Source organism: Phyllobates terribilis, unplaced genomic scaffold (genome assembly GCF_046119375.1).
Source record: "Phyllobates terribilis strain yellow unplaced genomic scaffold, ASM4611937v1 Scaffold_3__8_contigs__length_932513732, whole genome shotgun sequence".
Lineage (NCBI taxonomy): Eukaryota > Metazoa > Chordata > Amphibia > Anura > Dendrobatidae > Phyllobates > Phyllobates terribilis.
The window spans coordinates 536726071-536748357 of NW_027362763.1; the positions used below are offsets into that span (position 1 = coordinate 536726071).

General features: G+C 50.7%; 1 protein-coding gene across 1 annotated transcript in view; it reads left to right on the top strand.

Moving 5' to 3' along the window:
* The window catches only part of SMIM28 (small integral membrane protein 28), a 36960-nt gene extending 16259 nt beyond the window's left edge, over positions 1-20701 (top strand). The window contains exon 2 of the mRNA XM_073673238.1: positions 17554-20701. Within this exon, the coding sequence (XP_073529339.1) occupies positions 17554-17943 (390 nt within the window). The 3' untranslated portion in view covers positions 17944-20701. The remainder of the gene's footprint in view (positions 1-17553) is intronic.
* The last annotated feature ends 1586 nt before the right edge of the window (positions 20702-22287 follow it).

Sequence of the window (22287 nt, forward strand, 5' to 3'; positions counted from 1 at the left end):
CAGAAGGCCCTTGCTGCAGAACTGTTAAAAAAAATTCCCACCTGAACACGCTAGTGGCAGAGGTCACAGTTCGTTGCCCAACCAAGGCGTACATGCGAGAGAGACGCAACTCCAATCCAGCAGAGGCAGGGGAATACTGTCAACGTTCTGGGACCGTTTTCTCAGACCCTCTCTTCGGACAGACCCTGAGGCACGGGGTACTCTCACAAGGAGTGGAAAGTTTCAAAAGATGGTGAGGGAGTACCTTGCCGACCATACCAGCATCCTCCGTGATTCCTCTGTGCCTTTTAATTATTGGGTACCCAAGCTGGACACTTGGAATGAACTCGCTCTGTACGCCTTGGAGATCCTGGCCTGCCCTGCCGCTAGCGTGTTATCGGAGCGTGTTTTTAGTGCCGCTGGGGGAATTATAACTGATAAGCGCACTCGCCTGTGAACTGACAATGCTGACAAGCTGACCCTTATCAAAATGAACAAGGGCTGGATTGGGCCAGACTTCTCATCACCACCAAATGACAGCAGAGTAACATAAAGTCAAATCCACTGTGTTATTTCAGGAGGTTTATTCACATGCACCGCTTCACACCCACACATGGGTATACGCTTCCTCATTTCGGCTGTTTTATGCTCTTCTCTTTATCCTCAGCCTCCACCACCACTATACCACCAGGGTGACCGTGGTCCGTGTTGCCATTATTGAAAGTTCCTCCGTCCTTATTTTGTGAGCTTTTGCTTGGAAGGCATAAGCAAAGACTGTGGGAGACCCACTCCCCAATAATGGGAATAATATTTTTAAGATGCTGTACTGTATGGCTCTTGTAAGGGGCATTAAAACCGTCTTGTTAAGCTACTGTGACCTCCACCACTTTTCCAAGGGGCATTAAAACCATCTTGTTAAGCTACTGTGACCTCCACCACTTTTCCAAGGGGCATTAAAACCGTCTTGTTAAGCTACTGGGACCTACACGTCTCTTCCGAGGGGCATTAAAACCGTCTTGTTAAGCTACTGGGACCTCCACGTCTCTTCCGAGGGGCATTCAAACCGTCTTGTTAAGCTACTGTGACCTCCACGTCTCTTCCGAGGGGCATTAAAACCGTCTTGTTAAGCTACTGTGACCTCCATGTCTCTTCCGAGGGGCATTAAAACTGTGTTGTTAAGCTACTGTGACCTCCACCACTTTTCCAAGGGGCATTAAAACCGTCTTGTTAAGCTACTGTGACCTCCACCACTTTTCCAAGGGGCATTAAAAACCATCTTGTTAAGCTACTGTGACCTCCACCACTTTTCCAAGGGGCATTAAAACCGTCTTGTTAAGTTACTGGGACCTCCACGTCTCTTCCGAGGGGCATTAAAACAGTCTTGTTAAGCTACTGGGATCTCGATGTCTCTTCCAAGGGGCATTAAAACCGTCTTGTTAAGCTACTGGGACCTCCACGTCTCTTCCGAGGGGCATTAAAACCGTCTTGTTAAGCTACTGTGACCTCCACCACTTTTCCAAGGGTCATTAAAACCATCTTGTTAAGCTACTGCGACTTCCATAATGGGAATAATGTTTGTAATATGCTGTACTGCATGGCTCTTGTAAGGGGCATTGCAAGTTCCTCCGTCCTAATTTTTGGCAGCTTTTGCTTGGAAGGCATAGGCAAAGACTATGGGAGACCCACTCCCCAATAATGGGAATAATGTTTTTAAGATGCTGTACTGTATGGCTCTTGTAAGGGGCATTAAAACCATCTTGTTAAGCTACTGCGACCTCCACTACATTTCCAAGGGGCATTAAAACCGTCCTGTTAAGCTACTGTGACCTCCACCACTTTCCCAAGGGGCATTAAAACCGTCTTGTTAAGCTACTGCGACCTCCACGTCTCTTCCAACGGGCATTAAAACACTCTTGTTAAGCTACTGCGACCTCCACGACTCTTCCAACGGGCATTGCATTTCCTCCTAACTTTATTCAGCTTTTGCTTTTCAATGCATAGGCGAACACTAAGGGAGACCCACTCCCCAATAATGGGTAGAAGGTTTTTAGTACGCTGTAATCCACATCTGTTTCAAGGGGCATTGCAGTTCCTCATAATTTTTGGAAAGCCTTCCATTCACAGTGCACAGGAGACCCAGTTGCTATAAATGGAAAAAATGGTTTAGTTAAGGCCCTCTGACCTCCATGTCACTTCCAAGGGGCATTGGAGTGCCTCGAAATTTTTGGTAAGCATTGCACTCACTGTATGCCCTATAACTGTGTAGCTGAACCGCTCCTTTTGGTACAGAAACATATCCTACAAGACATGTGTGGTTGACTGGCCTGATATTGATGTGAATGGTCCCTGTTCCTCCTGCTCTTTCTCCTTTGCCACCACCTCATCCATCATTTATCACCTGAAGCTTTGTTTTAACGGAAGTCATAGAACTGGGATAGTAGCAGGAAAACATCCAGCAATCCTCGGAGGAGGTAGGATATGCGCCAAAACGCTGACCACCTCAGGCCTAGCCGCTACTACATACATGCGTTTGCATTCCAAGAAAATAAAGTAGATGCTAACTTCTATCATCATCATCATGCTCCTCACCTTGGCACTGTCCCCTGATGGAGAAGCCAGGGCCCACCGGAGGAGTCTGCTTCTCTGGTGGGCTCATCCAATGCTGCCCTAAAGCAGGCCAGGCTAAGAAAAGTGTGTGGGGGGAAGTTGACAGGAGAAATAGGGGTGGCTGGGGACCGTTTATGGACACCCGGCCGCCCCCAGGCGGCTGGGGACCGTGTGGACACCCGGCCACGGAGCGGCTGGGGACCGAGTATGGACACCCGGCCGCCCCCTGGCGGCTGGGGACCGAGCGTGGACACCCGGCCTCCAGGCGGCTGGGGACTGAGTATGGATACCTCGCTGCCGAAACAGCCATGAGGTAGTGGCCAGCTTCGGCCTCCTCCAAACTAAAAGGCCCCATTTCAAGTGAAAGCTAGCAGTATGGTATTGCAGCCTGCAGGTGGGTGGGTGGTTGGTTGGCTGCATATGACGTGCCCCCTGGGCCTGTGTTGTGCAGGGGAACCCGGAACCGGGTCTGTTGAAGAATGCTGGGGGTTGTAGTCTCCGTGTGGCGGTGATCCGGTCCGTGCCCAGGGTGGTCAAACAAGTGGCAGTCTTAATGTATAGCAAATGTCCGACTACGCCACCCGTGGATTGCGGTCAGTGGGGACCGCCGCTGCGCTGCCGACTGCTGAGGCTGATGTTGTTTGCGCAGCCGAGTATGGGATAACTCCCCACGGGAGAAGTATTGCCTCAGGGCAGCTAATGTGAGAGATGATGGGAGTGATGGTGTGAGGGTCCCAGTGCTAATGGTGCTGGTGCGGCAAGGAATCACAGAGACGTGAGGTGCAGTTCAGGGTCTTTACTGATGGTACAAGGCAGACCCTCCCCGGAGTACTGGCTAGTATAAGGGGCCTGGTCAGTCTGCGAGCAAGCAGGAGTTCCCCTGGCCAGGTGGAGTTGTATGCCTCCCCGTTTATCTGCACTCTTCCTGGCTACCTTGCTGTCAGCGGTTACAAATAGCCCACGTCCCTGAGTATACCATGTGGTGCTCACCCGTATGGCTGGTGACTTGGGGCCTTCTGTTAGCCTCCGCTCCTGGATGGCGGCGCTGGTCCCTTCTTTGTGACTGAGCCACCGGGCTTCTATGGCCAGAAGACCTGGAATCCCCTGCCGGCTGGTTTCTGCTGCTGGGTATATATCAGTCCCCACAGCCTCGGACTCCTGTGTCCGGTTTTAGTAACTTCAGCCAGGGCGAGCTATATCTCTGCTCACAGCCCCTGGACTTCTGCCTCTGCTCCTACAGAGCTCCTGATGCATCTTTTCCTGTGTCTGGAACTTTACTCCAGGCTCTGACTGACTTAATCCCGCCCCAGACCCAGTTTATAAGGGCAGATTCCTCCCCTCCCAAGTCTGGGCGGGCAGTGTTGCATGCTTAGGGCTCCTGACCAGAGAAACCTCCCACTTGCTCTCAGACATAATATTTCTATTACTGTGGCAACCAGACCCCTGGGGTGTCACATTCCCCCCTAGTAAATTTTAGTACTCCGGGACTAAACACATTTTTAAAACATAATAACAGGGTATAAACAATAATACGATAACATTTTTACAAGAAGCTTTAGTTCTTTAAAGGTCACGGCGTGTCCGCAACCGGGTGTCCATATCACCCAAGGTGAAGTTTTTGAAACAAGAGGGTGTCCATGTCACCCAAGGTGAAACTTTAAGCGAAGTAGGGGACCTGTCCAAAGCAAACCCCTTGCGTTGGCCTTGGGCGTGGCTGCAAGGGTAGACTAACTACTTTGGGCCGCAAGGAGGCCACGCCAGACAGGTTTTCTCTTCCGCGGCTGTCTTCGCAAGAGGCACCAAGGTGCAACTATCTACAAAACTGTTCCGGTTATCCAGCGTCCATAACCTGTTAGTCCATAAAAATCTGCAGGGTAACTGAGAAACATAATTAATAACAGGCAACAAACATAAACCATAAACAGTTAACAGATAAATTCACAGTGCATTAGTTTAGATTCTCCAGCGAGCGGGCATCTGACCTCTAGTGACTCTAGTGGACCTACGGAGCTCACTAACTGGTTCTGCACTACAGGGTGTAGGAGGTGTTATGGGTAAGCTGGGCAGCTGTCTGCGCACTCTTTGGCTCACTAGGGGCACAGCAGGCTCACTACTAGCAGAGGGTTGATCCTCCTGTACTGCTGGTGTGGACTCTTCTGCCTCTTGGGCCGGCTGCTCTTCCAGCTCTACCGGTTCCTCTGTAGGCACTTGCGGGGCTGGCTGGAGAAAGGTGAGGACGGGTACCACGACAGCGCCGTTTACTTGTGTCCAAGACCGGGGGAAGTCTCCGAGTACGGTACTGATCATTTCTTCCCTTTCCTCTGCGGGTTGAGGGTTTCCTTGATCTTCTTCAGGGCTTTGCAGCTGCTCGGGACACTTCTTCAGGTGGTCTCTGGAGACAATGGCTGTGGTTTCTCCTCCATCCTTACTGATTACGCAGATTTTTGGGTTCTCATGGCTTGATGGCAGTACGGTGTACGGGTCCTTCTCCCACTGGTCGTCCAACTTGTGGAGCCGCCTCTTCCTCTTCAAGACCTGCTCTCCAGGTACCAGGGGAACAGCGGGAGCATACTGGTTATAAGCCTTCTCTTGCCTTTCTCTAGCTTGAGACAGACTTCGCTCGACGCTCTCCTGTACTTTCCGATATTGCTGCTGCCATTCTGTATCCCAGTCTGCCTCTGGCGAGGTGTCCTCAGGCGTCAGGACTCCCATATCCAGGTCAATAGGCAGCTTACCAGGTCTTGCTCTCATTAGGTAAGCCGGGGTACAGTTGGTGGAACCTACAGGGATGTGGTTATACAGGTCCACCAGATCGGGCAGTTTCTCAGGCCACAGACTGCGTTCTTCCAGGGGCAATGTTTTTAGCAGATCTATCACCACCTGGTTCATCTTCTCGCAGAGTCCATTGGTTTGAGGGTGATAGGGCGTTGTTCTTATCTTCTTGCAGCCATACAGGTTGCAGAACTCCTGGAAGACCTCCGCTTCGAAGGCTGGTCCTTGGTCTGTCAACACTTGGTCCGGGTACCCGTGTGGACGGCAGAAGTGCTGCTGGAAGGCTCTAGCTGCTGTTTGAGCCGTTAAGTCCTTGACCGGGACCACCACCAGGAACCGGGAGTAATGATCTACGATTGTGAGGGCGTAGACTTACCCAGATCTGCTTGGAGCCAGTTTCACATGGTCCAGGGCTACCAGTTCCAGTGGCTGTCTGGTGATGATGGGCTGTAGGGGAGTCTTCTGGCTGGCTCGGTCTTTTCTTCTCAGGTGGCACGGGCCACAGTCTCTGCACCACCTCTCGATGGCTCCTCTCATGCCTACCCAGTAGAACCGTTCACGCAACAAGAACTCCAGCTTCTTCCATCCGAAATGCCCTGCTCCGTTGTGGTATGCCTCCAGAACCATAGCCGCGTCTCGTCTTGGGACCACTACCTGCCAGGTCAACTCGTGTTCGAGAGTTAACCATTCTCCGGCACAGCTTCTCCCTGTAGAGGAACAGCTTACTTTTCTCCTTCCACAGTTGCTTGGTCTCCTCCGGAGCATCTGGGTCAAGACGGGCATCGGCCTGGGTCAGCATTTCCTTCACCAAATGGACTGCGGGATCACTGTCTTGCGTCTCCGCCCAGTTGTAGTGGGGCAAGGGATTGAATGTCACGGAGCGCCTGTCCTTCACACGGTGGGAATACAGGGTAATCCCATGACGGTGGAACGCAGGGAGCTCAACTTCTTCCAGATCTTCTGGATCTTCCCCTACGTCCGGTAAGTTCGGCATTCTAGACAGGGCATCCGCGTTGGCATTTGAGCGTCCTGCCCGGTATTTGATGGTGAATTCAAAGTTGGACAGGCGGGCCATCCATCTCTGTTCCAGGGCACCGAGCCTTGCAGTGTCCAGGTGTGTCAACGGGTTGTTATCCGTGTACACGGTGAATTTAGAGGAGGCAAGGTAATGCTTGAAACGTTCGGTCACTGCCCACACTACTGCCAGGAACTCCAGCTTGAATGAGCTATAATTCTCAGGGTTCCTCTCCGTGGGCCGTAGCTTTCGGCTGGCATAAGCGATTACCCGTTCTTTCCCTTGCTGGACCTGGGACAGTACGGCTCCTAGCCCGATGTTGCTTGCATCCGTGTGGAGGATAAAGGGCTGGCTGTAGTCTGGATATACCAGGATTTCATCCCCCGTGAGGGCCATCTTCAGCTGGCAGAAGGACTCCTCTTCCAGCTTTTCCCACCTAAAGGGCGGCTTCTGGTTTTTGGCTTTCCGAGATTGACCTATCAGGAGGTCCTGCATAGGGGCTGCCATTTTGGTGAAACCGGGAATGAATCTTCGGTAGTAGCCTACCAACCCGAGGAACTGCCGCACTTCCTTTATGCTGGAGGGTCTTGGCCAGTCCTTAATCACGGTGATCTTATCAGGGTCAGGAGCCACTCCGTCAGCACTCACCACGTGTCCCAGGTATTGCACCTTTGGTTTCAGGAGGTGACAATTGGAGGGTTTCACCTTTAGGCCGTAGTTTGCCAGAGCTTCGAACACTTCTGCCAGGTGTTTCAGGTGGTCCTCGTAGGTCTTGGAATAGACGATGACATCGTCCAGGTATAACAGGACCGTCTCGAAGTTCCGGTGTCCCAGACAGCATTCCATCAACCGTTGGAAGGTTCCTGGTGCGTTGCAGAGCCCGAACGGCATACAGATAAAATTCGCTGAGACCCATCGGGGTGGTGAATGCGGTCTTCTCCCGGTCCGCCTCTGCTACAGGAACCTGCCAGTACCCGCTAGTGAGATCCAAAGTAGAGAAGAAGTTAGCAGATTTTAATGCAGCTAAGGACTCTTCTATCCTTGGTAACGGGTACGCATCTTTGTGTGTGATACGGTTGACCTTCCTGTAGTCTACACACATTCTCATGGTGTTGTCTTTCTTTTTCACTAAGACTAGTGGAGCTGCCCAGGGGCTACAGCTGTCCCTGATTACCCCAGCCTCCTTCATGTCTCTAAGCATCCCCTTGGCGTGTTGGTAGTGTGCCGGGGGTACGGGTCGGTATCTCTCCTTTATGGGAGGATGGTCTCCCGTGGGGATGTGGTGTTCTTCCCCCTTTACTCGCCCGAAGTCCAGCGGGTGTTTACTAAACACTCTCTCGTACTCTCGAACCACCCGATAGACTCCCTGTTTCTGGTGTGAGGGAGTGGAGTCAGTACCCAAATGCAGTTGCTGACACCAGTCCTCCATTGGTTTCTTAGAGCCGTTACCTTCCTCTGGTTGAGATGGAGGCAAGGGTTCCACGGCCTGTACAGAGTTCTGGTTGATGGTGAACAATTTGGCTAGCGTGGCATACCGGGGCAGGTGTACTTCTCTCTCCCCGATATTTATGATGCGAACGGGCACCCTCCCATGGCGTACATCGACCACCCCCCGTGCTGTCAAAATGGTGGGCCTACTGTTTGAGTAGACGGGTTCTACCATTGCTTGGTAGTCTCTACCTCTTAGACCAGGGGTCTCAAACTCGGCTGGGTATATGGGCCGCAAATGGAAAAAATTTGAATTTGGGGGGCCGCATTTTTTGTTCAATGTGACATTTTTAGTGATACCATTTTTTTTTGTATACACCTTTTGAACATTTTTGCCGTGTTTATTTTTTTATAGCTTGAGTCCTTATGGATGTGGCGATAATAAACGTGTACTTTTTTGTGTTTACTTTAGTTTACATATAAAACAGCATTTTTAGTGCCCAATATTTTTTCATGCTTTTATTTTTATTTTTTTGATTTTTACAATTTTGTTTCCCCCAATTGGCCACATACAGTAAAATTGTCTTACAATTAGCATCATATAGTAATAATGGCAAACATCTTGTAGTAATGTCCCCATCTTGTACTAATGTGCCCCAACCAGGTCCCCATCCTGTGGCTATGTGCCCCATCCAGGTCCCCATCCTGTGGCTATGTGCCCCATCCAGGTCCCCATCCTGTGGCAATGTTCCCGATCCAGGTCCCCATCCTGTGGCAATGTTCCCGATCCAGGTCCCCATCTTGTGGCTATGTGCCCCATTCAGGTCTCCATCTTGTGGCAATGTTCCCCATCCTTGCCCCCATCTTGTACTAATGTGCCTCATCCAGGTCCCCATCCTGTGGCTATGTGCCCCATCCAGGTCCCCATCCTGTGGCAATGTTCCCGATCCAGGTCCCCATCTTGTGGCTATGTGCCCCATCCAGGTCCCCATACTGTGGCTATGTGCCACATCCAGGTCCCCATCTAGTGGCTCTGTGCCCCATCCAGGTCCCCATCTTGTGGCTATGTGCCCCATCCAGGTCCCCATCTTGTGGCTATGTGCCCCATCCAGGTCCCCATCTTGTGGCTATGTGCCCCATCCAGGTCCCCATCCTGTGGCTATGTGCCCCATCCAGGTCCCCATCCTGTGGCAATGTTCCCGATCCAGGTCCCCATCTTGTGGCTATGTGCCCCATCCAGGTCCCCATACTGTGGCTATGTGCCACATCCAGGTCCCCATCTAGTGGCTATGTACCCCATTCAGGTCCCCATCTTGTGGCTATGTGCCCCATCCAGGTCCCCATCTTGTGGCTATGTGCCCCATCCAGGTCCCCATCTTGTACTAATGTGCCTCATCCAGGTCCCCATCCTGTGGCTATGTGCCCCATCCAGGTCCCCATCCTGTGGCAATGTTCCCGATCCAGGTCCCCATCTTTTGGCTATGTGCACCATCCAGGTCCCCATCTTGTGGCTATGTACCCCATCCAGGTCCCCATCTTGTGGCTATGTGCCCCATCCAGGTCCCCATCTTGTGGCAATGTTCCCCATCCTTGCCCCCATCTTGTACTAATGTGCCTCATCCAGGTCCCCATCCTGTGGCTATGTGCCCCATCCAGGTCCCCATCCTGTGGCAATGCTCCCGATCCAGGTCCCCATCTTGTGGCTATGTGCCCCATCCAGGTCCCCATACTGTGGCTATGTGCCACATCCAGGTCCCCATCTAGTGGCTCTGTGCCCCATCCAGGTCCCCATCTTGTGGCTATGTGCCCCATCCAGGTCCCCATCTTGTGGCTATGTGCCCCATCCAGGTCCCCATCTTGTGGCTATTTGCCCCATCCAGGTCCCCATCCTGTGGCTATGTGCCCCATCCAGGTCCCCATCCTGTGGCAATGTTCCCGATCCAGGTCCCCATCTTGTGGCTATGTGCCCCATCCAGGTCCCCATACTGTGGCTATGTGCCACATCCAGGTCCCCATCTAGTGGCTCTGTGCCCCATCCAGGTCCCCATCTTGTGGCTATGTGCCCCATCCAGGTCCCCATCTTGTGGCTATGTGTCCCATCCAGGTCCCCATCTTTTGGCTATGTGCACCATCCAGGTCCCCATCTTGTGGCTATGTGCCCCATCCAGGTCCCCATCTTTTGGCTATGTGCACCATCCAGGTCCCCATCTTGTGGCTATGTACCCCATCCAGGTCCCCATCTTGTGGCTATGTGTCCCATCCAGGTCCCCATCTTGTGGCTATGTGCCAGATCCAGGTCCCCATCTTTTGGCTATGTGCACCATCCAGGTCCCCATCTTGTGGCTATGTTCCCCATCCAGGTCCCCATCTTGTGGCTATGTACCCCATCCAGGTCCCCATCTTGTGGCTATGTGTCCCATCCAGGTCCCCATCTTGTGGCTATGTGCCAGATCCAGGTCCCCATCTTTTGGCTATGTGCACCATCCAGGTCCCCATCTTGTGGCTATGTGCCCCATCCAGGTCCCCATCTTGTGGCTATGTGCCCCATCCAGGTCCCCATCTTTTGGCTATGTACCCCATCCAGGTCCCCATCTTGTGGCTATGTGCCTCATCCAGGTCCCCATCTTGTGGCTATGTACCCCATCCAGGTCTCCATCTTGTGGCTATGTGCCACATCCAGGTCCCCATCTTGTGGCTATGTGCCCCATCCAGGTCCCCATCTTTTGGCTATGTGCCCCATCCAGGTCCCCATCTTTTGGCTATGTGCCCCATCCAGGTCCCCTCTTGTGGCTATGTGCCCCATCCAGGTCCCCATCTTTTGGCTATGTGCCCCATCCAGGTCCCCTCTTGTGGCTATGTGCACCATCCAGGTCCCCATCTTTTGGCTATGTGCCCCATCCAGGTCCCCTCTTGTGGCTATGTGCACCATCCAGGTCCCCTCTTGTGGCTATGTGCCCCATCCAGGTCCCCTCTTGTGGCTCTGTGCCCCCTGTGCTGTTCTTCACACACATAAAAAAAAAAAAAAGATGATTCTCACCTGTCCTCCGTTCCCTCGGCGTCCTTCCAGCAGATGTGGCCGCAGGCACCACAGAGTCAGACCCCTTGACGATCCCGACCTGGTCCAGGAGGAGCCGCCGACAGCAGCGCTGCATTGCCGCACAGAGACTGTCTCCCAGCACAGCATTTTCAATGTCAGCCGCCGGCCAATCAGAGGCCAGCAGCTGACATCTGCATATGGCAATGACGTCATACTCGCTGCGCCGACACGCAGATATCAGCTGCTGGCCTCTGATTGGCCAGCGGCTGGCATTGGAAATGCAGTGCTGGGAAACAGTCTCTGTGCGGCAATGCAGCGCTGCTGTCGGCGGCTCCTCCTGGACCAGGTCGGGATCGTCAAGGGGTCTGTGCCTGCGGGCCGCATAAAGCAGCCTCAGGGGCCGCATGCGGCCCGCGGGCCGCGTGTTTGAGACCCCTGTCTTAGACCAATAGCTGCCCGGCACCAAATCATCATCTCACTTTTTGGGGGCATGGCAATAGGGAACGGGTCACACATTCTCACGCTACCTATCTCACCACCAGATAGTTCCACCTGTTGCCGCTTCATCAGTGCCCGGATCTCTTTTTGGAGCACACGCTGCTGGCCGGAACTGGCGTTCTTGGCAACCTGCTGTAAAATGAGAATCACCTCTGCAAGACAATTTTCAATCACATTAGTTCCCAAGGTTATTCTAGGGTGACTCTCATGATGGTCTATGTCCACTATAATCAGTCCTTGTGCCGCCAGTTCGACTTTACCGATCTTAATGGTCACCTCTTTGAATCCCACCTGCGGCACGGGCTGACCATTGCTGGCGATGATACTCAGGTCGTCATCTGAGTAGCGGGTTATGTCCGAGTCATTCCAGTACTGTTTAAAGAGCACGTACGGGATGGTGGTCACCTGTGACCCAGTGTCTAGAAGGGCACTCATAGGAATGCCATCCAGTACCACAGGCAAGATTGGACGTCCCCCTACGTATTTATCACGCCAGTTTGATGGGCCTGATGGTCTTATGCCTGGGGGTTGGCCCTCTACCCCAGGTTGTGCCCGTTTAAATGACAGTACCTTGCCACATGTCCGTATTGATTGCAGCGGCGGCAGATGGGTCGTCCGTCCTCGTTGTATCTGTCGCTGGGTCTTCCTCTGGCCGGTGGGGTCCTCCTCAGTCGGCGCCACGGGACGTCCTCCGGTCCGAATGCCAGCTGGATCTTTCCTGGAGAAGAGACCTGTAAAGACTGCACAGTTCTGATTAGCGCGGCAACGCTCTTAGTCAGCTCTTGGACCTGATGGTGCAGGTCTGTAGCCGGGTCACTGTTTAAAGCCTGCGCATCAGCTCCCACAGGCCCTGCAGACAAGGGCGCCGTCTCCTGGTGGTAAGTGATAGCAGGGTGCCTGTGGGTCACAGCGCCACCTGGTGCCGGTTCTCGGAGCACCTGGATGGCTCTGTCCTTGAACTGTGCAAAGTCCAGGTCAGGGTCCTGTAAGGCCATTGCCCGCAACTGGGTTCAGTGGGCATTGGACAGTAGACCCTCAATAAATTGTTCAGTCAACAGCTTATCTTCATTTCCCACGCTGTCAGGGTCTGCCTGCTTAATGGCTCTCAGGGCCTCTTGTAGGTTTAGAGCATAGTCTCTTATACTCTCATGTGCCCGCTGTTTACACCCGTAAAATCTGAGCTTTATTTCGGCTGAGGTGCGGGTATCAAATGTGTCTTTCAGACGGGCTAGTATCTCTCTGAAAGTCCTCTTCCTCCCAGGTGGCCAGGACTTTACCTCCCTTTGGGCTGCCCCGATTAAATGGGCCTCCAGGATGCTCACTTTTTGCTCTTCTGTGAGGGGGTATACCTGGAAGAGGCTATCAAGTCTTTCTCTAAAGTCATTTAGAGTATGTGACTCCCCTGAGTACTGGGGTAGCCAGGTTGCCCCCGGGATATAGGGCATGGTGAATGGCATGACTGCTGCAGCGGTTGCGCTGGCGGTGGCTGTGGCAGTGGAGCTCCCCTCGGTATCCGGCATCCTCCTCCCCCCTAGTGGACCGTGGCCTACCTTGCAATGCTCTTCTTCCATAGGCCGCGGCTCCGCAGTCGATCGTCGGGGTTGAGGACCTGGCGTCGCGCTCCGATGACGTCAGCGTCGCTCTTCCTCCCTTCCAGGACCTTGCGCAGCGTCAGAGCGTGGGGCGGAGCTTCGGATCTCACGCGCTTTCGGCGTCCACGCCCCTCTTCTTCCCGTGCGGCGTCCCGAAGATGGCGTCCGAAGGCGGGAAGCAGCTGCGGATGGCGGGAAGAAGGCAGAAGACGGCGGGAAACGGTCCAAGATGGCGTCTGATGGCGGGAAACGACTCTGGACGGCGGAAAACTTCACCACAGGTGAGTATAAAAGTCTCTTTTTCTGGCACGCAGTACCCGGTGGTTACGGGCACGAAATCCTGCCGACTACGCCAAAGTTGACGCGCCCCCTGGGCCTGTGTTGTGCAGGGGAACCCGGAACCGGGCCTGTTGTAGAATGCTGGGGGTTGTAGTCTCCGTGTGGCGGTGACCCGGTCCGTGCCCAGGGTGGTCAAACCAGTGGCAGTCTTAATGTATATCAAATGTCCGACTACGCCACCCGTGGATTGCGGGGACAGTGGGGTCAGTGGGGACCGCCGCTGTGCTGCCGACCGCTGAGGCTGATGTTGTTTGCGCAGCCGAGTATGGGATAACTCCCCACGGGAGAAGTATTGCCTCAGGGCAGCTAATGTGAGAGATGATGGGAGTGATGGTGTGAGGGTCCCAGTGCTAATGGTGCTGGTGCGGCAAGGAATCACAGAGACGTGAGGTGCAGTTCAGGGTCTTTACTGATGGTACAAGGCAGACCCTCCCGGGAGTACTGGCTAGTATAAGGGGCCTGGTCAGTCTGCGAGCAAGCAGGAGTTCCCCTGGCCAGGTGGAGTTGTAGGCCTCCCCGTTTATCTGCACTCTACCTGGCTACCTTGCTGTCAGCGGTTACAAGTAGCCCACGTCCCTGAGTATACCGTGTGGTGCTCACCCGTATGGCTGGTGACTTGGGGCCTTCTGTTAGCCTCAGCTCCTGGATGGCAGCGCTGGTCCCTTCTTTGTGACTGAGCCTCCGGGCTTCTATGGCCAGAGGACCTGGAATCCCCTGCCGGCTGGTTTCTGCTGCTGGGTATATATCAGTCTCCACAGCCTCAAACTCCTGTGTCCGGTTTTAGTAACTTCAGCCAGGGCGAGCTATATCTCTGCTCACAGCCCCTGGCCTTCTGCCTCTGCTCCTACAGAGTTCCTGATGTATCTTTTCCTGTGTCTGGAACTTTACTCCAGGCTCTGACTGACTTAATCCCGCCCCAGACCCAGTTTATAAGGGCAGATTCCTCCCCTCCCAAGTCTGGGCGGGCAGTGTTGCATGCTTAGGGCTCCTGACCAGAGAAACCTCCCACTTGCTCTCAGACATAATATCTCTATTACTGTGGCAACCAGACCCCTGGGGTGTCACACATATTTGCGCTTGCATTGCAAGGAATGGGGGAGGTACAATTGAACACTGCCCTGGGACAAGGACTTGCACGGGGATAGTTGCAAGTCTGCATCTTCTGATGCGGCAAGGATCACTTCTGATGGGCACACTTTTAGGCAGTGACCTGGGTGTCAGAGATGCTTCTGTGTCACCCCAGGCCTGGTTGCAACAAATATTAAAGGCTGTGTCTGAGAGCAGGAGGGAGGTTCCCTGGTCAGGGACAATTAACATACTGCACCTCCTGTCCCAGGCCAGTAGGGGGAGCTGGCTGCCCCTATAAAAGCTGGAACTGAGGGCAGGGTTAGAGAGAACTGGACGACCTAGCTCAGGACTGAGACTAGTCCCAGAGAAGGAGGGACAGTTCAGCTGTAGCCAAGGAGTCTGTGAGGCAGAGGAGAGACTGCGAGCCAGGGACAGAGGTGACGAGAGCCGGTCCTGGCTGAGAGAATCACCACCGGACACTGGGGTCCGAGGCTGTCAGGGTTCTAAGCCCAGCAGCAGAGAACCAACCCGCGAGGGATTTCAGGTCCCTTGGCCTAAGAAGCCTGGAGGCTCCGCCACACAGAGGGACCAGTACAGCACGGAGAAGCAAAAGGTACCTAAGGCCCGAGTCGCAAGCCATACAGGCGAAGTACACGGCCAGCTCAGGGACGTGGGCTATTACACCACGAAAAGGGGGATAGTCAGCAAGGGCAGAGAGAGAACGGTAGGCCTTCACACTCACCCTGACCAGTGGGGCTTGCCAGAATGCTCTCATATACCCAGGTCCACTCCTAACCGGTACTCCTGTTGGGTCAGTAGTAATACCTACAATAAAGACCCTGGACTGTTTGAAGCAAACTCTGAACTCTTATTACTGCGGCCGGCACTATCACCCCCAGCATTCACCTACACTGCCCTGAGGCTACACTCTTCCCGAGGGGAGTTGTCCTACCCCTGTGCTGCACACCAACATCAGCCTCAGTGGTCTGCCTCGCAGCGGCGGTCATCCCTGACCGAAATCCACGGGTGGCGTAGTCGGACATTCAAAACACTGATAAATAGACTGCCACAATTTGGTCTGACCACCCTGAGCCACGGGATCGGGTTGCCACTACTACCACCAGCATCGCATAGAAGCCCAGTTCCGGGTACCCCACGGCCCAGGGGGCAAGTCACTTCCAGGGGTCTTCCCTATGCTGTTCTCATGTCTTTTCAGCACTGTATGTGTAGCACCCTGAGGACTCGGCTGCTACAGGGGTATTGCACCTCACTCCAGAGGTGTGGTATTCCACTCCCGGGTAAGGATGGAGTGTGGGACTGAGCTCAGACAGCTGCATGCACTACACTCATCCCATTTCCGGGGGACAGAACTACGGTACTCCCACCAGTTAGATGTGCAGGTACGACAGCGTCTGTCCCTGGCTGGAGTGGGAGGGGGGGAGGAACATCCCAGTAGTGTAGGGGCAGATAGGGGAGGGACTCTGGGCATAGAGGTAGGAGCCCATTGGGTGCTAGTCACCTGGGCTCACACATAGAGGGAGTATATATGGTGGGCACCATCTTAGGACAGGGTCAGTCAGACTGAGGAGGAGCAGAGCAGAGGAGCTCAGCCAGGAGGGCTGACAGGGAGCTGTGGCTCCGGCTGGGCCCAGCTCCAGGGCCAGGCCTGTAGTGGAGAGAAGGAGGAAGAAAGGCCCAGAGACACAAGACAAGAGGGAACCCTGAGATCCCAGAAGTAAACCAAAAGGGTGAAGGGTTGGCAGAAACGGGTACCGGAACCCTAACTGGCAGAGGCTAATGATCCTTAGCCAGGAACCGAAGGTCGTGGTTAAGTTTTGCCACGACCCTCACCACATTCACCAGGAAGGCACACCACGAATAGGGTCAGGAAAGCCAGAGAAGGTTTTACCACCAAGAGGCCCGAGGGAGCCGGACAAAGGTGGATCCCTGGTGGGAACGGCCAGCAGAGAGAGAGAGAGAAGGGAGCTCAGGACCACGCTCTGGATTGCCTGGGAGTTGGCCGAGTCCCACACCTGGTGGACGCAGCACGGCTCAGGTGGTCACTCAAGGCCGGAGTGACCGGAGCAACAGCTGTGAGTAAAAACCCTGAAACTGCATCACCTGTCTCTGAGCTTCCTTGCTGCGCCATCACAACCACCAACTTCCACATCTGCTGCCCTGAGGCCATACCCCTCCCGTTGGGGGTTATACCATCCTTGCTGCACAAACCTACCACCGGCCTCAGCGGTCTGCTCTGCAGCGGCGGCCTCCTAGCCGCAATCAACGGGTGGCGTAGTCGACACTCAAACAACATCTACAAAGACTGCCACACACTTAGTTTGACCACCCTGGGCACGGACCGGGTCACCGCCACAAGGACTACTACCCCTACCCCTATCCAGATCCGGCTCCGGGTGTCCCTTGAACATGGCCCAGGGGGCGCGTCATATGCATGTGTCACACAGCACATGGCCAGATAAGATTGTAAAATGTTAAAATGACATTTCCCGGTGAATGGATTTGTCACGGTTGAAAGCAATACAAAACTGCAAAAACGCATAAAAAATGCTACTTGTGAAAATAGCCCAAGGTGTGGAGGAGTATTTTTTTTTGGGGTTATTTATTTTACCTTATACACAAGTCTTTACCCTGGAAAGGAAGTTCCTTAACATATTTCACAGGAAAGCAGTTTCAGTTTCGTTTTATTGTGAGCCCGTAAAAGTGGCTTAATACCTCTGACCACGTTGTTGACAGCAGTGACCTGGGGGTCAGAAATGCTTCCTGGGGCGATCCCCATGCTGTCCCCATGTCATTTGAGCACTGTCACTATCGTTTTGGACACTTGTTAGGCTTTTAAAAGACTGCCGGGGTGCTGCCGCAAAAATGCTCGGGTCTCCCATAGACTAACATTGGGCTCTTTGCTCGGGTCGAGCACTCAAGTATCACGGCGAGCTCGGCCCAAGCTTCGAGCACCCGAGCATTTTAGTGCTCGCTACACACTAGTCATTAGCAATAAATAGAGACAAACACTTGATAACTAGTTTCACGCCACTCTGTTCCTCAATACCCTATTGACACTCAAAAAAGCCAAGCTATGCGATTGTATAAATACTACATGGGACTATCGTCTTGCACAATTATGCCTCAAAGCGTAAAATTTCCAGAATGCCTATAACTTAATGTGAAAAAAATAATGTGTTCCTTCTTTTGTTTAACAGAGCAAGCATCACAATCACGTCAGTTCCACCAAAGAAGATCTGCAGCCATTCTTATGTATCATACTCCCCACAACTGCTTTGCTGGTAATAGGATTCTGTGCACTTTTCCTCTATCGGAAGTGCCGGCGTAAAATCCCACAAGGCCAAATCTTTGCTATAAGTCTCCAGGAGAATCTTCCAGACAGAGAAATGGACTTCTTCCCCACTTTACCGTGGAGTACAGAGCCTTTTCAGTACTGTACACTGGTACCAGATGCCTCTTTTCTAACTATATGCTTACCTCCTCCATATGAAGAGGCGATCCTGAAGGCATCAAGCGATTCTTGCATCAGCATCTATCAGGATCCAGTGCCTCCATATGAAGAGAGAGCACGAAGGTCAAGCAAATAACATTAAGACATCAGAATGTACTACAGATTTTGCAACTGGACTTCGGCTGGACCTTGAAGTCTTAAGGACACAAAAATTATGTAGCAGCTTCCAATATAAGGGCTTTTTACAATACAGATTGCACAAGCTACAAGTGTTTGATTTTTTTTAAGATATTAAGATAAAAAAACTTTCAAAATTTAAGGCTGCAATGGTTATAATAGCCACAACAATGACAACAACACTAACGCTGTATACAAAGAGGCTCTAAATCTTTGGTACGCGCTGAAAATAAAGGGCTTTCTGCGTTAAGGTCCCCATACACCTTAGACAGTTGAATGCTTCATGAGGAGAGATGAGTAAGCCTTATCTACCCCAACATCATCTGATGGTGGAAATTCAGTAGATATCCAAACACATTAGACAGTAGGTCAAACCTGCTGAAATGAGTGGGTTTGGTCAAATTTTACAGAAGTGTAAAAAACATTATTTTTATAGAAAGCACATGTCCATTTATCATCACCAAATATGATGTCAAGGAACCCGTGCCCCTCTTTCTTTCCTTTCTAATCAAATCCAAATTCACCTGAGCTGTTATCTGCAAAGATCCCCTTGACTGTACCATCTACCAATTCAATGGCTGGTGCTGGTGTCCTTAGGAGCATAGTGCAACGTATCCTGTGCAGAAGTTTTGAGGTCTGTTCAGTGAAAATTGACAATCATCAAAAGTAAAGTAACCAGGCACCTTCAGAGGAAATGTCTAACTATGCCTTTATAAATATAGTCCGCCAGATAAATTGACCTGTGTGATCGACCTTTTTGCTCAACTCTAGTAGGTATGCAGGTTGGTTGAGATCACAGGTCATGTGCGCAGGACACGCAGATTGTGGCACTGCACAAGCTGTGTTTTAGGCAAGTTTAGGACCTATAACACCTAGTGTTAAATACTTGACAGAATGTAGCCACCAAATGGTGCACTTGTTGGTCAAATAGAGCATTGGGAAGACATTCAGACATACTTGTGACTGTTGCAGTAATAGAGCCTGCTGACAGATGGACCAGGGGAATGGACATCTCACTAGCAACTGTCTGTGAGGTGATTTCAGAAGTGGAGGAACACTTTGGCCTAAATTTTTGATCTCGGCCATATGCAGAGAGTTATGTCCTAAAGTGACCTGCCGGAATTGACTGCACCAGAATGACTTTTCTGGGACCATGTGGTGAGATACCGTTCTTGAGAAATCAATAGAGACAGTGACCTGTAATATGAATTGGTGCTGTAGTGTGAGACAATATAAAAGACTGGGCTGTGACATCAAGCTGTACCATGGCTTTAGACAGTGAAATTAACATTGGCCTCAGGCAGTGTAGAAGACTGAGACCTGCATCAGGAGATCTACTTGCAGTGTATCTTTTTCCACGTTGTTATGCCCTGCATCTATGAATAAATGTTGTGGACTGTTGCTTAAAGAGGGCTAATCTGGACTGTTTTGGGTATAAACTATTGTATTACTTCAAGGTATACAGTGATAGTTGACCACAATAAAACTGCTAAGCTGTGTTTGTGGTTGCAGTTATCACCTGCTGTTTGTAAAAGAGACTGTTCTTGTAAATTAATGTAACCAACAAGCTCCATGCCACTGTAAAGTAGGATAACGGCCAAGCTGCGTGCCATAGTACTGTAGCGTAAAAAGCAAGCTGAGAGACTACTGATATTGTTGTGTAGCCGCCAAGCTCAGTGCCTCAATACTGAAGTGTAACCATTGACATCTGTACTAACACTGTAGAGTAGTCATTAAGCTTATACCCTCAAATGAAAGACTATAACTAGAGATGAGTGAACCCAAACCTAGTGTCCGGTGCTGAACTCCGAACTCAGACTTCTCCCGGAAGTGCGTTTTAGTGTCCTTTCACAGTAACAAAATTTGGGTCTCCATTGACTTCTATGAGGTTCAGGCTCGGGTTCAAGATCGGGTAGAGTTATGGTACCCGAACCGAACTTTGGGCTAAAATTCAGTCAAACCTGATGAACCCGAACATCCACAGGTCTGCTCATACCTAACTATAACCACTATGCTTGCCTCCCTCCATTCAGAAAGACCAGTTTAATTTAAACCCAGCCGTGCCTGTGCCCACCCCAGTGCCATCCTCAACCAGAAGCAAATTTTCAAGTTTTGACTCTCATATAAGCCCAACAGAAATGTGGGTTAGCCCCCCAAATTACAAGAAACATAGGAAAATGATTATGTTATTACCCAGCTATCCATCCAAAGTACAAAATAAGGTACAAACTACAGGATGATAAATGTGAAGGGACACCATTGTGCAATGACAATTTGTCTGTAAAGGGGCAACACACATCTAAAGGAAGCCCTGGTCATAAATGTTATGCAGTGGCCTTCATGATGTAAAAAAAATATACAACCTTCAAATTAGCAATTTTCTCTCCTGAGTAAATGACAGATCCTTATAATAGAATACCAAAATCATATTATGTGAAATTCAAGACAAGACATCTATCAGAAAATTACATCAACAGAACAAAGATGATGTTTCCATTTTCTTCACTTAGACCTCTTACCACTATGTCACCGATCAGTGCATATCTGTTGTGTCTGCACATTTCATCAGAGGTAAACCATTCATGTATTTTTAATAATCGTTACTGTTCTTTCCCAGAAAGCATTTCATAAAATGTGTGTATGCATTACTAATGGCCATTAATATATGTAATACAGGTTTTTGGATTTTGCTCAATAAAGTGTCTAATCCTTTTGCAGCTCATACACCTATTTATTGTTGTTATACAAGCTAATGTGCCCAAAGAATTGTGGTCTATATTGCACTAGTATATGCCCTCAACACAACCCCTCTGACACCATAGTATTATAACATCATCCGGTATCTGAAAAACAGATAAATGCCAGCAGGTTGTAATACGAAATGACAGTAGATTGTAATTCGAGTTAAGAACATTTGGTGTAATTATATCGAGGCTTGGACTGGCCCACAGGGGAGAAGGTAAATTCCCTGGTGGGCTCATGTGTAGGAGTGGGCTCCCCACCCCACTATAAGAACACAATTTATTTGATTTTCTATGCAGAGACAAAGGCAGCATCTCATCAGTAAATAAAATCAAGATTATTAATATATAGAAACAGAGGTAAATTTGTGAATGAAAGTCATAATGACAGATAGTACTATAATGCCATCTGTGTTGCATCCTAGTGCTGTCCTTTTTTACTGCATAATAGATAGAAGAAGCTTAGAAACATTTTTTTTTTATACAAGAAAAAGAGATGCCACACAGGTGATAAAAACATACAGAGTCCAAAATTGGATAAAAATCGGATCCAGTACACTTATGATAGATGGTCTGACATTTTCCCATATACATAAAAATGGATGTCTGAATTCGATCCTGTTTGGAGAGTATGGGTGCAGCATAAAGCAGTGCCTGACTGCGTGATTACAGCCAAATATGTATTTCTCTGAAACAAAATACTTTGAAAGGCCGAATGGAGAATATAAGGGGAGACCGGAAAAGTATGACGCTACACTGTACCGACTTCTTCACGAAGTTCTCTAGTTGATTGATAGGATTCTCCCGTGTGTATATAGGGGAGACCGGTCAATCAACTACAGAGGTGTTTGGGAGAAGTGCTGGACTATGGTGCCCGGGCTGGCTTTTCAAACATCATGGCATTTTAGAGACAGACATACCTGGCTGCAAACGCACAGCTAGGCTCTCCTTTCATGCAGCGCTATCCTAAAGGAAGAGCCTTAATTTTACAAACATATTCATCTTAGTGTCTTGTCTTTGTATATTATATAAACTTTGTATATATCCTGACTTCTTTGTATGCACTTAACTGCTTTTTTGCATTTAAAAATAATCACTGTTCAGAGCAGGCATCCCCTCCTAATTGCCTAGAGGGTCAAGTGAAGATCAGTCCACTAACTGACATTGAAAAAGAGTAGGCCACTAATCTGTAGTATGGAGACCATAGCCAATAAGTAACATTATAGAGAAATAAACACACAAATGCATTTGACCTTTGGAGAAAGGGTCTGCCATTACATGATCGTATTCCTTGCTGACAAAGTAATCAGGAAGCACTTAAATACAACACTGGCAGAGTCTCAGCTATACCAGGGCATTTTTTGCCTTTTTAAGATTGCTCAGATTTCCCTTGATAGCTTGTCATCTCCACAGTTCCTATGCTTAGATTGGCAAATTGAAAACCTGCCAGCAATGTATTTATGCAGCAGCACAATGTATTCTTTGTTTTCAGATCTGAAATGGAAATTTGATGCCATCGCCTTTCCCTCAAAGTAATATAAATCCAAAGACATGTTTAATAA